A 14,830-nucleotide genomic window follows, 5' to 3' on the forward strand; every position below is an offset into this window, starting at 1 on the left:
TAGACAAAATAATCTGGCAGTTGTTAGACTAGTAAAAGATAAACATAGTTACTAAGCATTTCTGAGTAAAGCTTGAAAGTCAGTTTGGCTCTTCGTAAGAACTCAGTCAACAAATCTTATTACTTATATAGTTTTAATCTCATTTCTATTATTGAACTCTTAACACACCATTTACTCCGAAAGCAGGTGCAGTTAATATCCAGAGCAGGCCACAAAGCCATAGCAGTGGGGAATTTAGCTTGCTTCATGATCATGAGGCTTGGTCCAGCAGTGGTAGCAGTCCAATCCAGTACTTGAAAAGACAGACCAGATCAAGTCCAGTGCTCCAGCACAAAATGCCTGAAACTGAGAGTCGAGCACATCACAAGATCAAAACTGGTTCCCCTGGAAGTGAAGTGGTTACTCTACAACAGTTTTTGGAAGAAAGCAACAAGCTTACCTCAATACAGGTGAGTTTTATAGGTGACCTTAATTTAGATGGGCATTACAAGTTAAATGTCTGTGACTGAACTTTAGAGCTTTTTTGTTGTGGTTGTTAATGCCCGATGATATTTTTTCCATTGATTTTTAGAAAGAGTGGAAGGGGAGGGAAGGAGAGAACTGTTTGAGAAAGACACATCGATTGGTTGCCTCCCACATGTGCCCCACAGTGGGGGAGAGGGCAGCTAGGGAGCAAACCTGTATGAGCCCTTGATCGGAATTGAACCCGAGACCCTTCAGTGCACAGGCCGCTGCTCTACCACTGAGACACACCGGCCAGGGCGAACTTTAGAGCATTTTTTTTTTTTAAATAAAGGAGTGTTTAGAAATACTAGCAGTTTTATATTATGCAGTCTAATATGTCAGGAAAGTAAAAGCATACCTGATATTCATTAATCTGCTTTGTTTTTTAACAGATAAAGTCCTCAAGTCAAGATAATCTTTTAGATGAAGTAATGAAAAGTTTGTCTGTCTCTTCTGACTTTTTGGGAAAAAGCAAACCCGTTAGCTGTGGTCTGGCCAGGTCAGTAAGTGGAAAAAGCCCAGGAGACTTCTATGATAGACGGACAACTAAGCCTGAACAATTTGTGAGACCTGGTCCTCAAAAGACTGAAGATACCTACTTTATTAGTTCTCCAGGAAAACCTACACCAGGCACTCAAGGAAAGATAAAATTAGTAAAAGAATCTTCTTTGTCACGACAATCAAAAGATAGTAATCCTTATGCCACTTTACCTCGTGCAAGCAGTGTGATCTCTACTGCAGAAGGGACTACTCGAAGGACAAGCATCCATGATTTTTTGACCAAGGACAGTAGACTGCCTATGTCAGTTGATTCATCACCAGCTGTTGCTGATAGCCACATCACTGCAGCATCTAGTGAGTACCATTTACACCAGTGGTCTTCCCATAAACTTCACAGCCCAACATATTATGTAGGTTCTCATGCACAAATTGGTTTAGTTACCGATGAGCATGAGTCTCTATATGCCCAGGCTAGAAGCTCAACAGAAACGTCACATTTTCTAAACCAGACTTTTGCCACTATTAATATGTCTAATGACACACTTGTAATATCAGCTAAAGATAGTATAGAGTCATTTACTCATCCATCTCAGCCATTTTTATCGCTGAATACAGAGTTAGTTAGTAACATAAGTGGGTTACCTCCCAGGCCAGTCACCAGAGTAACTGACCAGGCTTCTGCCTCTTTGGATAAAGCTTCACAGAAAGATAATGAACAGTTTTCTGATAATCAGATCTGTGGTAACTGTAACCCACAGTCTTCTGTAGGTAGCAACAATCTTATCACTCCTGCATGCCTCTGTCCTGATGACACAGAAGCTGCACTGTTGGTTTCTGAGGATAATCAGACTGTTTGGTATGAATATGGTTGTGTATGATCAAAACTGCACAGTGTAATCCTGATGTCATTTGATATGTACTATGCTTCTCTAATCTGACTTGAAGAGCTGCTGTTGAAAAGTATTTGGCAAGGTTCATATTTTTATTTTCAAATTGTGGCATAGTGTTTGGCTGTACATGATGGCTTGTATATAAATGTGAATGTGTAACCACACCAAAGCCTGCATGAAATATTAATTGCATTGTACATTTTCTGCATGACTTTAAAAACCTTAACAATACATGCTTCTCTTTCACAATTCTTGCTGCCTGATAAGAGATTGTTACTTTTAGAAGCATGTTAAGATAGTTGCATGCTGTAATTACCAAGAAAGCATTTCCAAGTCATACTTTGTTTTTTGTTTTTTTGGTATATGTTTTTTTTTGTTTTGTTTTTTTATTGATTTCAGAGAGGAAGGGAGAGGGAGAGATAGAAACAACAATGATGATAGAGAATCATTGACTGGCTGCCTCCTGCATGACCCCTACTGGGGAAGGAGCCTGCAACCTGGGCATGTGCCCTCGACTGGAATCGAACACAGGACCCTTCAGTTTGCAGGCTGACGCTCTATCCACTGAGCAAACCAGCTAGGGCCCAAGTCATACTTTGTTGCTTCCAAAAAAGAATGCTCATTTCCTCCCTTCCTCCTTCTCATTCCTTTCTTTCTCTTTTTCTAAGAAATATTTCTTTTAAAAATATGTATTTCTTTTTATTGATTTCAGAGAGGAAGGAAGAGGGAGAGAGAGATAGAAACATGCGCCGCTACTGGGGATCAAGCCCGCAACCCGGGCATGTGCCCAGACCTGGAACCGAACGAGGCCTTCCTGGTTCATAGGTCGACGCTCAACCACTGAGCCATGAAGGCCGGGCCCTTTCTTTTATTTCCAGAATGTGCACCACATATTGCACATGTATAGGAAAATACGTTAAAAAAAAAAAGTCCTTTTCTTTTGCCATTTAATTATGCCTTCTATCCTGTTTTCTTTTCAAAGAAATAGTTAATAACTCAATACTTTATGTAGCAAATATTAACTACTGCCCATATTTATAAAATTGTTCAGATTTAAAACATTGTTAATATTAATAAAGTTAGTGTAATTCTTAAAGAACCCCATCAAATTTAAATGTGACTTTTACAGTAACTAGGAGCAATTTCTATGTATTTTATTTCTTTTCTGCACTTTTCTTCATCTTCCTTCAAGATTAATTTTTACCTAGAATCAGTTAGAGTTTTTCTAGTTCTTTTTTTTAATAGAGTCAAAGAGAAATAAAACAATCATACTCAATGTGTTGAAAATTTGCATTTTTCTGTTAAAAAGGGTAGAAAGTTTACAAAGTGGTGAAGATTGGTACTTCTATAATTTTATAATTTATTATTAAATGATATGTCTATCCTTAAAAAAATTTTCTAAAATGAGTACATTGTGCTAAAATAAAATATTAGGATTTGTAACCACTTAAATTAATAGGTGTACTTTTAGTAGAACAAATTTTAGAACTAAGAATAAATACGACTTGTAGCTAAAAAATAACCATGTAAGATAGAGAAAATATTTGCTAACTTTGACTCTGGTGTCATAAACTTTAAAATTGTCTCTTGCTGTGCTCCTTTAAAAGCAGAATCAGCTAAACTTGAATCTCCCAGAATAAAACAAAAATAAAAACTCATAACTCTCACTTATATCTGGAGGACTATATCTTTGCTCTGTCTCTGGAATGTTTTTGCCATTTTGATTTAGCCTAAATATTTCTGTTAATAACAGCCTGGCATCGGAAAGGAATGCTTTGAAATGTTACTTTCTAAAGAGGAAGGAAATTATCATTTACTACATGTTGTTATATTAATTATTGTTATTAATTGAACCAAGGCCCCTTCTACTTACACCTTTGACCATACTACTTTTCTCATAGCCAGCTCTTACTAAAAGTAGTGCTAGAGCAGGTAATCAATCAGAAAATTTTCATATTTTTAGTACCACCTAACATATTTTCTGTGTGAATACATCAATCTATTTTATTGTCATTTGTTTTATACTCAATTCTAACATTTTAAATGTTTTTGGTATGCCTTCTTTTATTTTTTCATAACCTAGTAATAAAAATTAATGGCAAATGTAGGTGAGATTAGATGGAGGACATATATCATGCAAATGTAAAAATTATTTCTTTTCCACATTGAGTCAAGTTTTATTTCTCAACTATTTCAACTTTTTAAATGTTATAAATCTGGCCCTATATTTTAATTTAGAATATTAAATTTTATACATTGAGAAATCATGGGCTATTATATTAAAAACTGTGATTATTTTAAAAAATTACTTTTACAGTAAAGAAGTATTTACAACCTAAATGGCTATAGTTATATATACAGCACATTTTCAAAAAGAAGATACACACTGTGCATGTGAGACAGATACATACCATGTCCATGTGTCTTGATGATTGTCTAAGAATACAGACTAGATTTCCTCCAGAAACTATCATAAGCTGTGGAGTCATAAAAGTCTCTCAGAACACTATATTAATATAAATGAAATCTTAGAAAGATGCCCCCAATTAAATATATTTTTTAAGATAAAATTAAAACTCTGACTCAGTTGAGCAGCTACATGTTTTTCTTCTAAGACATCTCCATAAAAATCCTATGGCTTCACAAAAGATTATTTGAAAAACTATGTGAGATTCAATACCCTAATTTTAGATGAAACTGCATAGTTTCTATTCCTGGCCTAGGTTTCTAGAAATTATGCCATTATTATTTGTGTGACTTTGTAAATTTACACTGTTATGTATTGGGTCTCCTTTAACCAAAACAATTTTAGCTATTACAGTGCAATGAGGTATCTTATTTGCCTACAAAATATGCCTTAAGCCCAGGTTTTCTTAGTAAGTAATACAAATATTTCATTGTAGATGTTTCTGCCACTGCATGCAAGATTACTTTTTACTTTACAACTATATATGACCATTTAGTACATAAACATAATAAGTAAATCTTTTTGACACTAGGAGGCATATTATTTCTAGCTTTTAAATATGAAAACCAGTCTTATTATTTCTAGCTATGAAAATCAGTCTTGAAGTAATGAGATGTCTATCAGATTAAAGAATTTCCCAGAGTTAGATTCCTTCTCCTTGCCCTATTCAATGAGAGCTCTTTAGTTTCTTATCTTCATGAATTGTATTATGTTTAACTTTTGATTAAATAACATGAAATGCTTTTTTCCTGCAGATGTGGACAAAGTACAAGAAAGCAGAAATTCAAAAAGCAGGTCTAGGGAGCAACAAAGCTCCTAATTCTATTACCCACTACATGACATGTGGGCCAAGTGGTGAGTTTCTTACTCAAAATGTAAATGAGATTAGTCTCATTTATACAAACTAACAGCATTAAGTATAAGAACAAGTGCATATTGCATTAACAGTTGTAAATATTGCTTGCTTAATTCATGACTTCTGTCCTATTTACTAGTAAAGCAAGATGATTTGATTGCCATTGTTTTTTGCCTGTCACACAGGAAGCAAACCTTTAAGGATTATTTTTTCCTCAATTTAAATTTAATTTTAGTAGTGAGTAATGTTTTAGAAATTCCTGTTTCAGTGTGAAGTCTTTTCTTTTTTGTGGTAGGAATACAACTTTGCCACAGTGTTCTTGGTAATTGAGGGTAAACTAAACGCCACTTAAGGAAAACATGTCTCTGACTTTCTGTCACTCTCATTCCTATAGAAATATCTGGTGCATGCTGTTCTTGTAGTGGCTGCTCTGTATTTTATATCTCTTATCTTCAAGCTTTTCTTATATTTTCTTTCTTCTTTCTACCTTTCAACTAAATACAGAGAGAAAAGTGTCCTTCATTTTCTCAGTATGAAGCCTTTATTTCTGAAGTAACAAGACACCCAACTATAGAAATCATTTTTTAAAATCTTTAAGGAGACTTTATACAATTCTGCGTGACTAGAGCAGGCAAGAAACACAAACCTTCATTCCTTCCTTGAATCAAGGAGCACTGCTGGAGTCAACTGCCAAAATTTTTAGAAGGTTTTAGGACTTACTATACATTGTACTATTAAGATCTACTGAATAAAGGATGTTCTCTCGCTAAGGACCAAGTGTTTTGAGGTTTCAAGAAGTACTCCAAGAACAACCTACTTCTTTCATCATTTGTTTATGAATTTATTCATGTTTGCTTAATGCTTCTGCTAAGAATTAGCGAAAATCTAGTGATTTATATTTAGTTGTGTAATCTAAATAAAATGCTGTAGTATGTTGTGGAATGTTCTATATATCAAGATACAGAGAACCTTGTTTTGGCATGCCAGAGTCTTATTTGGTTAGCAGACTGCATGTGTTGGTATTTTTTTTAAGCCAATTATTTTGGTGCAATGAACAAGAAATTCAGTTTATACGATAAATCTGAAAAATCCATAATGAGATAGGAGTTATAAAAAATTTACAGTGATATTAATCTTTCCATATTCCCCAATAAGCAACACTAAGCATTCACAAGTGGATCCAAGTTAAGTAAAGAGTGTTTTCCTGAAACTTTTAAGTAAGGTGGTTTTCCAGCAAATGGCATTCCCAAGATAAAGCTGTTGTATTTTAACTCATTTCCCTTCCTTAGTATTGGGTTATGTATGTTTGTTTTTTTAACTTGAGAGCTGACTGTTGCTTAAGTTTTCTTATGACAAATATAATGTAAATAACTTACTATGATCTGCATTTTGCCAGGAACTCACTTATTATTAAGGTTATCACTTAATAAGAATTTTTCTGGTTTTGTCCTTTATAATATTACATTAAAGTTGGTAACTATTATTGGTACTTTTGAAATATTTGTATGCATTTGTTACCTTAAACATTTGAAAGAAGCACAAAAAAGTAGATTTAGTTAATTTAACCCAGGGAAACATCAGTTCTTTTTGTAGTTCCAATTTTATATCACAGTTTTATTTTCTTACAAAATCAAAAAAATGCATTGATACCTGTTAATGCAAATTCATTATTTAACATAAATATCAGAATAATCTTAAAGATCTTAAGTGAGGAAGATACTGACTTTTTAATTTTAACAGTGTACTTCTTAGGCTCTCATTACCAGCTCTAAAAATCTTTTTGGAATAATTCATATTCCTGTGTGTGGTTTATGTGAACTGTGTGTTTATCACTAACCTAGATGTTATGAGAAATGTGTTGTTTTTCTCTCCCTCCCTTCCTCTCTCTTCCTTTTCTCCCTCCTCCTCCTTTTTCTCTCTCATGTATATTTATCTTTTTTGGAGGGGATAGGCCAGTAGCTATGTTGTGATCAAGAGTCTACTTTCAGAAAGACCATTAATGAAAAGACAGAATGTATAGTTGACCAGAAACTAAATGGAAATTAGCAAACTTGGTTAACTTAGCCACTATTTAACTTAGGTTTTGCCACCAAATAGTGCTATAAAGTTAAATCACTTTTAAAGTCTTGGCTGAAAGGTGCTGTGTAATGTAAATACAAAGGATTCTTACTAAAATATAGTTATTACACAACAGACATATTTAAAACGTATTCTCTAGACTTTGAAAGATCTCTCTCAATCATGACTCCCTAGATTCAAGTATCAAATTGATCATGGGCATCATGGCAGTCTAGAGACACTTGCATGTAAAAAAATGTAAATTCATTTTTAGGTGGATAAATGGAAAATAAATATAGAAATTATGTTTTAGCTAAAATATTAACTAGCTTCTAATTTGCACAACTAGGACACATCCCCGGACACTTACTGAAAATTGAAATTAATGAGTAGGAGGTGGCCCAATGAGGGTGAATGATATCACAGCTTGACCTCTCCAGGATACTGATGTCCTAAAATAGAGAACTGCTCACTTAAGCAGCACATTATTCCTTCAAGTAGAAAATGCTAAGGGCAGCCTATAAAGTACTGAATCTGAGTAGGCTGACTGTGAGAAAGCCCAGTTAAAGCAACAACCAAGGGAACACTTGAGACTGCAAATGTAGAAATAGTCTCAATTATATTCATCCCCCTTTTCATAACAATTCAAAAAAGGACTAGCTAATAACCACATGAATATTTTACTTTCTCCAAAAGGTATCATTGGAAGCAAACTTATAGTGTGGCCAACTAGAAACTAACTGGGGCCTTTTTACTGGAGCCTGACATGCTTTTAATTATCTGGCTTTATTCTAAATCGACACCTAACCCCCCCCACCTGACCCCACCCTCAAAAAAACACTGAAGAATTTAATATACAGGGTAAGAGTTTTGACCTAGAACTCCAATAAAGTGCTTCAGATCTGGCCATGTGGAAATTTTGGTCCAAGTTTTTGAACTGGTGGTTACCAAAGAGTTCACAAAACAGGTTTGTATGTAGCACCTTTCATGCAAGGCATGGTAAGAGCCTACTTAAAAATCACTGTGCATATTACAGAATTGCAGCCACCTCACAAATGAAATATTACAGCCTGCACTGTCTTAACAGTTTATGTCAGGAAGTGAAAAAGATATTGTACCAAATCTGGATTACAATGCGGAATAATGTATGCTAAATGACTTGTATTTTAAGTTACTTAGGAGAAAAGTGGTGATTTTTTTTTTTTTTTGCTATACTTAGTCCTGAGATTTTTTTTTTTAAGTCTTGAATGAATAATACAAAAGGAGCCCATTTTATAATATCAAACTTGATGTACATGTTGAAATATTTGGACAATGAAAATGCCTTAAACGGAATGCTTATAAAGTTGCACTTACAACACCCTTTAACAAAACCTGATTATAAATTGTCTTTTTCTTTTCTAAGGTTTCTCTTTTGATGTTTGCCATTGTACTTATAAATGTTATTAAATACCAAATCAAATAATATAAAAGCTGTAACATTTCCTTTCAGAATAATGCTACTGAGGGATTTGAAGTTGAATAGCAAAATGTTTGGCAGTACCTAATATCAGCCACAGAAATCCAGTTTATAATGACACCATTGTTTATCTTTTTAAAAGCATCACTTTTTTATTTTAGTTTTTATTTTTTAAAATTAGGTTGGCTTAACATTTGCTTATCAAATTGATATAAAAATAAAGCAAAGGTGATTTTTATAACAAATGGTTAGTAATCATTTAAAATTTGTAAAATATGATTTAACCAAGTACTCTTCCCTTTCCCTTTGCCCTGGAAAACCAATTTTCACATAACCCATAACCTTATTTAGATGATTGTGTCCTAATCATTTTGGGATGGGTTTTAGAGGTTTTGGGAGAAAGAGAAAAGAGTATCAGCTGTCAATTCCAAAATAGGTTTACATACATTAATAGATTGTTCAGCCCTGGCTGGGGTGCTCATTTTGTTGGTTATGGTTCTCTTCTATCCCTGGACAGGGCACACACAAGAACCAATCAATGAATGCATAAATGAGTGGAACAACAAATCAATATTTCTCTCTCTAAAAAAAAATCAATAAACAATAGATTGTACAAATCAGTATCTCATTTTCATTCATAGCCATTGAAGCAGAATGTTAGAGATGGCAAACCAGCCTTGTATCCTTGAGCAGGTCATTCTTTCCGGACCTGTTTCTATCAGAGGTGGGGAAGGGCAGTTAGACCACTTATCGAAGGTCTTTGGGTCTATTCATTAAATCTTCATTTTATATGCAAAACAACCTAAAACTTACTCTTAGAGATACAGTACAGATACAGTAGGTAAAAACTAACATTGCAAATCAGGATAAGGTTATTTATGAAGTGTTTCTTATTAACTCCACATCTCTTAAATCTATATTTTATAAAAATTCTATCACAGATGTATAGCTTCTAATCATCTATATATAGAAAAGTCTAAGCGACCATTCGACCATTAGCTATGATGCGCACTGACCACCAGGGGGCAGACACTCAACACACAGGCATGGAAACATGGAACAGACCGATGAATCTCAGAGGGAGGCGGGGAGGGCGGGAAGAGATTAACCAAAGATCTTGTAAGCATACTAGAGGCCTGGTGCACTGTGCACCAGTGGGGTCCCTCAGCCTGGCCTGCAGGGATTGGGCCAAAACCAGCTCTCTGATATCCCCTGAGGGGTCCCAGATTGCGAGAGGGTACAGGCCAGGCCGAGGGACTCCATCGGTGCACAAATCTGTGCACCGGGCCTCTGGTATATCAATAAATGACACGTTTTTACTTGTACTTTGCCTTTCAGTAACACAAATTAGTATAAATTAAGTACAATATCTCTACCAAGTGGGAATTATTTTTTGAGTGATCAAACTTAGAGGAAAATTAGAATTCTCATGACAAGACCTGTAGACTATTTCTGTAGTCTAGTCAATGCCAGACCCTCAACTGATGAAGGGTTTTGTTTAAGTGAGGTGGAAAAAATGTCAATTTTCCTCACTCTATTTTTTAACTACCTTCTATGTGACAACTGACAATATATAATCCTGGGATCTTATACTTTTCATATGCCATAACTGAAAGGTGATGAGTAAAATTCAATATATTCCAGAAGACAGAAGAAACTCATTCATATTCATATTTATAACCTTTGAACAAAGACTAAATAAATCCTTCCAATGGCCTGTGTATATTCTGCTACTGAGATTTAGAATTTCACTGGTATAATGATTACAACATTTTCCATCCCTATTTTGAGTGTTTTTCTAGATGAAACTTTTCTAAAGATATACTTTTATAAAAAGGTAATTATCTTATTTTTTCACTGAAGAAAAACCACTTCTATTTTTTAAAATATGTTTTTATTGATTTCAGAGAGGGAGAGGGAGAGGCATAAAAACATCATTGTTGAGAACCATTGATCTGCTACCTCTTGCACGCCCCCTACTGGGGATAGAACCCACAATCCGGGCATGTGCCCTTGACTGGAATCGAATCAGGGGCCATTTAGTCCACAGGCTGATGCCCTATCCACTGAGCCAAACCAGGTAGGGCAAGAAAAAACACTTTTAAAAATAAATAACCAATAACAGAAGTTTTTAGTTCTTGTCCTGTTTGTTTTAATTATCTTGCTGGGGAGTTTTTATTCCTTAATCCTCATTCCCCAAAGAGAACCATTATCAACAATATACTTATATTCCTCTTAATTTTTCCCTATATGTGCACTATCATATGCATAATTTTATATATGCTGTTTTTTCAAGTACAATAAATAACAAAGATATGTTAATCTTAGTTTTGATGTTAATTTATTCTTAATTTTTGAGGGCATTTCTGTAATGAGTCATGGGGAATGGAGGGTGGGGAGTGGAGAGGGATCTGAGCCGACTAACACTACCTCAATATATCTTTTTAAAAACAGCTTTAAGATGAAATATGCCTCCTAAAATGACTTTAGTCACCAAACCAATGTGCTAAATATTCTTACTACTTTTAATGCTTTTTACAAATTAGAAATAAGAAAAACAGCTTTCAGATGTAAATGTATACTAAACATTAGCCCAATTAGTTGTTTTTATCAAAATCCAGTATTATGGGATCATGTCCTGTCTTCTTCACAAATGTAAGAAAGTCTTCAGGGCTCAACCCCATGGTTGCAGCATTGGTCATTGGATGAAAGTATACCTTTTCATGTCCACCTTCCAAAAAAGCAGAATCCAGAACAAATTTCACATCTCCATCATCACAGAATAGTGCCAAGGGAGTGGCACAGCCTGAGCCAACTTTCAGCTTTTCTAGCATGGCTGTTTCATCAGCAAACCGCAGATTTCCACTCCCGACACCTAACTGCTTGGCAAGATCATTTAAATTAACTTGTCTATCATGAAGAACTGTCACCAGCCAATAGCCTTTTTTCTTTTTGTCTTTAAGAAATAAGTTCTTACTATGTGCTCCTTTCAAATGTTGGACATGAGGCATCATTTCTTCAACTGTAAACACCTGTAAAATGTCACATGAGAAATTTAAAAATAATGCATGTATACACACACTGCATACATACACAGTTATAATGTATTTTGCTTGCTGGGTGAAAACAGCAACGTTAGAAAAAAGACACAGCAAGGTTAGGAAGTACGCAATGCTCTGGATTTCACCCATTATGAAATACAAGTCTTTACCAGCTCGATTCCTCATATCAGGACCTCAAGTAATTTATCTTAGGTCAGTTCTCTATTCCAGTGTGCTGACTGACCAAGCCCTCACGTTCTTAAAATACTTTTTGTTTTTTCTTTATTTTTTATATATATTTTATTGATATTTCACAGAGAGGAAGGGAGAGGGATAGAGAGCCAGAAACATCGATGAGAGAGAAACATCGATCAGCTGCCTCCTGCACACCTCCCACTGAGGATGTGCCCGCAACCAAGTTACATGCCCTTGACCGGAATCGAACCCGGGACCTTTCAGTCCGCAGGCCGACGCTCTATCCACTGAGCCAAACCGGTTTCAGCTTTTTCTTTAAATTGAAAGTTTATAACAGCAGAGATTCCTTAGCATCCCATTACATCCAGATCAGGTGACAACCTCCATTCTTACAAGTACATAACCACAGTGAGGGTGAGGGCGAGGGCAGGGAATGAGACCCTGGACTAATAGAGAACATCAGAAAGCTGGCAATATGCACAGGTAAAGGAGCGTATGTGGACTATATGGGAGGGAAGAGGATCCGAGAAAATGATAGTTTTGATGTTAAATTTATAAAGTTGAGAAGACTTTTAATGGACTTCTCTACCCTTTGGAGATTACCATATTTAGCTATTACCATTAGCTGTTACTGAAGCTTTGGGTAAAAACGTTATGTACCCGCAGCTCTCAAGTTACAACTGGTTCTGTGAAATATTTGCAAATCTTCATATACATTAAATCATGTTAAAAATACCAAACTCTAACCTTGGTGTCCTGCTGGTGTGTATGATGCCTGATACATCGTAGCTACTGCAGAGACAGTTTTCTGCTTGGTGACTTTACACATAAAGTGGACAAACTGAGCAATGTCTCAACAGTTTCAATGCACAAGTTCTCAATATGTTGCACTAGTTCTCAACATGAAATGTGAGAAAAGTTTTCTCACATAACATCATAATCCCAAATCCAGAGGCCTTTGATGCTGTTGGGTCCTTTCCGTACTAGAATCTGGGAAATGCCAAAAATGGACGTTTCTGCGGCACACACATTACCCCTGGCACATGAGGCTTCTGCGGCCTAGCCCGAAAGACGCTACAGCAGCGCCCACCCGCTGTCCTGGCAGTCCTGGCGGGGCTTCTCACCTCCGGGTGCTCCACGACCTCCGTGCGGATGGCGAGGGCGTCGAGCCTCTGCTCGAGCGCTGCCCGCAACTCAGCACCGGCCATGCTGCTGTCGTGGCCAGCGGGAGCGACAGTGGGGGAGGAAGTGCCTGGCATCTCTGGAGGTTGATGAGAGCGCCTACAGGGAAATAGGGCCGCCTCTGGAAGCCCAGTGCCGGCGCCTTCCGGAGGTGGGCGGCGCCTTCCGGAGGTGGGCGGCGCCTTCCGGAGGTGGGCGGCGCCTTCCGGAGGTGGGCGGCGCCTTCCGGAGGTGGGCGGCGCCTTCCGGAGGTGGGCGGCGCCTTCCGGAGGTGGGCGGCGCCTTCCGTCTTCGTGCTCCCCTCCCTGCACGTTCCTGAAAGCGGTCCCAGGACGCAGCCTTTCAACACCTGCACGGAGTGAAGATGAAAGAACATGATAGTTTTGATGTTAAAGGTTGCCACCTGAGGGAAGCAACCTTGAAAGAGTAATGTGTTGAGACCATCTGGACAGTATAGGCTACTGAACCATGTTATGGCCTCTGTATAAACTATCTGGATGGAGATCTTGTCTTGCAGCCACACAAGACAAGCCGCCTAAATAAGTACCCTTGTTTATTAAACCTGTCACCTTCCAATATGGACCGGCCTGCCTCTTCGATTTCTGCTTGTCCTCTGGGTAGGGGGACCGGTTTCAGATTTCACCAGGGAAACTCCCTGAGTTTGCGAACCATCAGGGAGAGAGTTGGGGGCCAATCCTTATCCTTTTAAGACTTCTCAATTTTTTAATTATAATTTTCACTTTACCCTTTCTGAAAGTTAACTTTTGTTATTATTCATCTGTGAATAGTTAGCTGTGGCAACCTGGACTCAACTTTTTCAGAAGCAGTTTGCCTGCCTCTGGTGGGGGTGGCTTCTATCCTTAGAAACTTTCACTGAACCCTTGTATGAGGCCTGAAATTTCATGTTAGGGTTTCATTTATGAATATAGATTAAGCCTCAAATCCCAAATAAACACAGATAATCTTAGGGACGTTTAACTCTAGTGGGAATAAATTTAGGTCATTTCTGGGGTGCAAATTGAAAGCCTGGAAAAGGAAGCCCCTTCAGAAGACACAACAAAGAATCCATCTGAGTCCTCACCTGCATAGGCCTTGGTGGTAACTGCACAAGAACTGACTTCACAATTTCACCCAGAATTGGCCTTAGACAGAACAACGATAAAACTTCTCAACTTGCCCTGGCTTGTTTGGCTCAGTGAATAGAGCGTTGGCCTGTGGACTATAAAGGGTCCTGGGTTCGATTCCAGTCAAGGGCACATGCCGGGGTTGTGGGCTCAAGCATGCAGGAGGTATCCATTCAATGATTCCCTCATCATTGATGTTTCTGTCTCTCTCCCTCTCCCTGCCTCTCTGAAATCAATAAAAATATATTTTAAAAAATAATAAAACTTTTCAGTTTAACCCACTTCTAAAAACTACTGAGCCATGTTTCCCTACTAATTCTTGTTTCATCTAATTATTTGATCTCTGATTATGAACCAACAACAGGCTACCTACTACTCATGGCCACCTAAATTCAGGTCAATAACAAAAGCAAACATACTACACTAGAGGCCCGGTACACGAATTCGTGCACTCCGGGGTCCCTCAGCCTGGCCTGCACCCTCTCGCAATCCAGGACCACTGCTCCTAACCGCTCCCCTGCCTGTCTGATTGCCCCTAACCACCTCTGCCTTG

General features: G+C 37.2%; 2 protein-coding genes across 16 annotated transcripts in view; one reads left to right on the forward strand and one right to left on the reverse strand.

Moving 5' to 3' along the window:
* CCDC88A (coiled-coil domain containing 88A) overlaps positions 1 to 8,883 on the forward strand; it is a gene marked incomplete at its 3' end in the record, with an annotated part of 112,318 nt that extends 103,435 nt beyond the window's left edge. For 9 of the 15 annotated variants that reach the window (XM_080685791.1, XM_080685794.1, XM_080685797.1 and 6 more), the window contains 2 exons: positions 184 to 449; positions 897 to 1,883. In XM_080685791.1, the coding sequence (XP_080541917.1) occupies positions 184 to 449; positions 897 to 1,883 (1,253 nt within the window). Of the gene's footprint in view, positions 1 to 183; positions 450 to 896; positions 1,884 to 5,117; positions 5,218 to 5,722 lie in introns of those variants that run through there. The other 6 variants (XM_080685786.1, XM_080685789.1, XM_080685788.1 and 3 more) reach the window with 2 other exon arrangements.
* Positions 8,873 to 13,496, reverse strand: LOC308257034 (prolyl-tRNA synthetase associated domain-containing protein 1). The gene is made up of 2 exons (XM_080685798.1): positions 13,096 to 13,496; positions 8,873 to 11,767 (listed from the first exon to the last, which is right to left on the reverse strand). Exons 1-2 carry the CDS (start codon positions 13,228 to 13,230, stop codon positions 11,333 to 11,335), a joined length of 570 nt encoding a protein of 189 aa, XP_080541924.1. The 5' UTR covers positions 13,231 to 13,496; the 3' UTR covers positions 8,873 to 11,332.
* Between the last annotated feature and the right edge of the window lie 1,334 nt (positions 13,497 to 14,830).

This window comes from Plecotus auritus (genome assembly GCF_963455305.1).
Source record: "Plecotus auritus genome assembly, chromosome: 8".
In the NCBI taxonomy this organism is placed as follows: Eukaryota; Metazoa; Chordata; class Mammalia; order Chiroptera; family Vespertilionidae; genus Plecotus; species Plecotus auritus.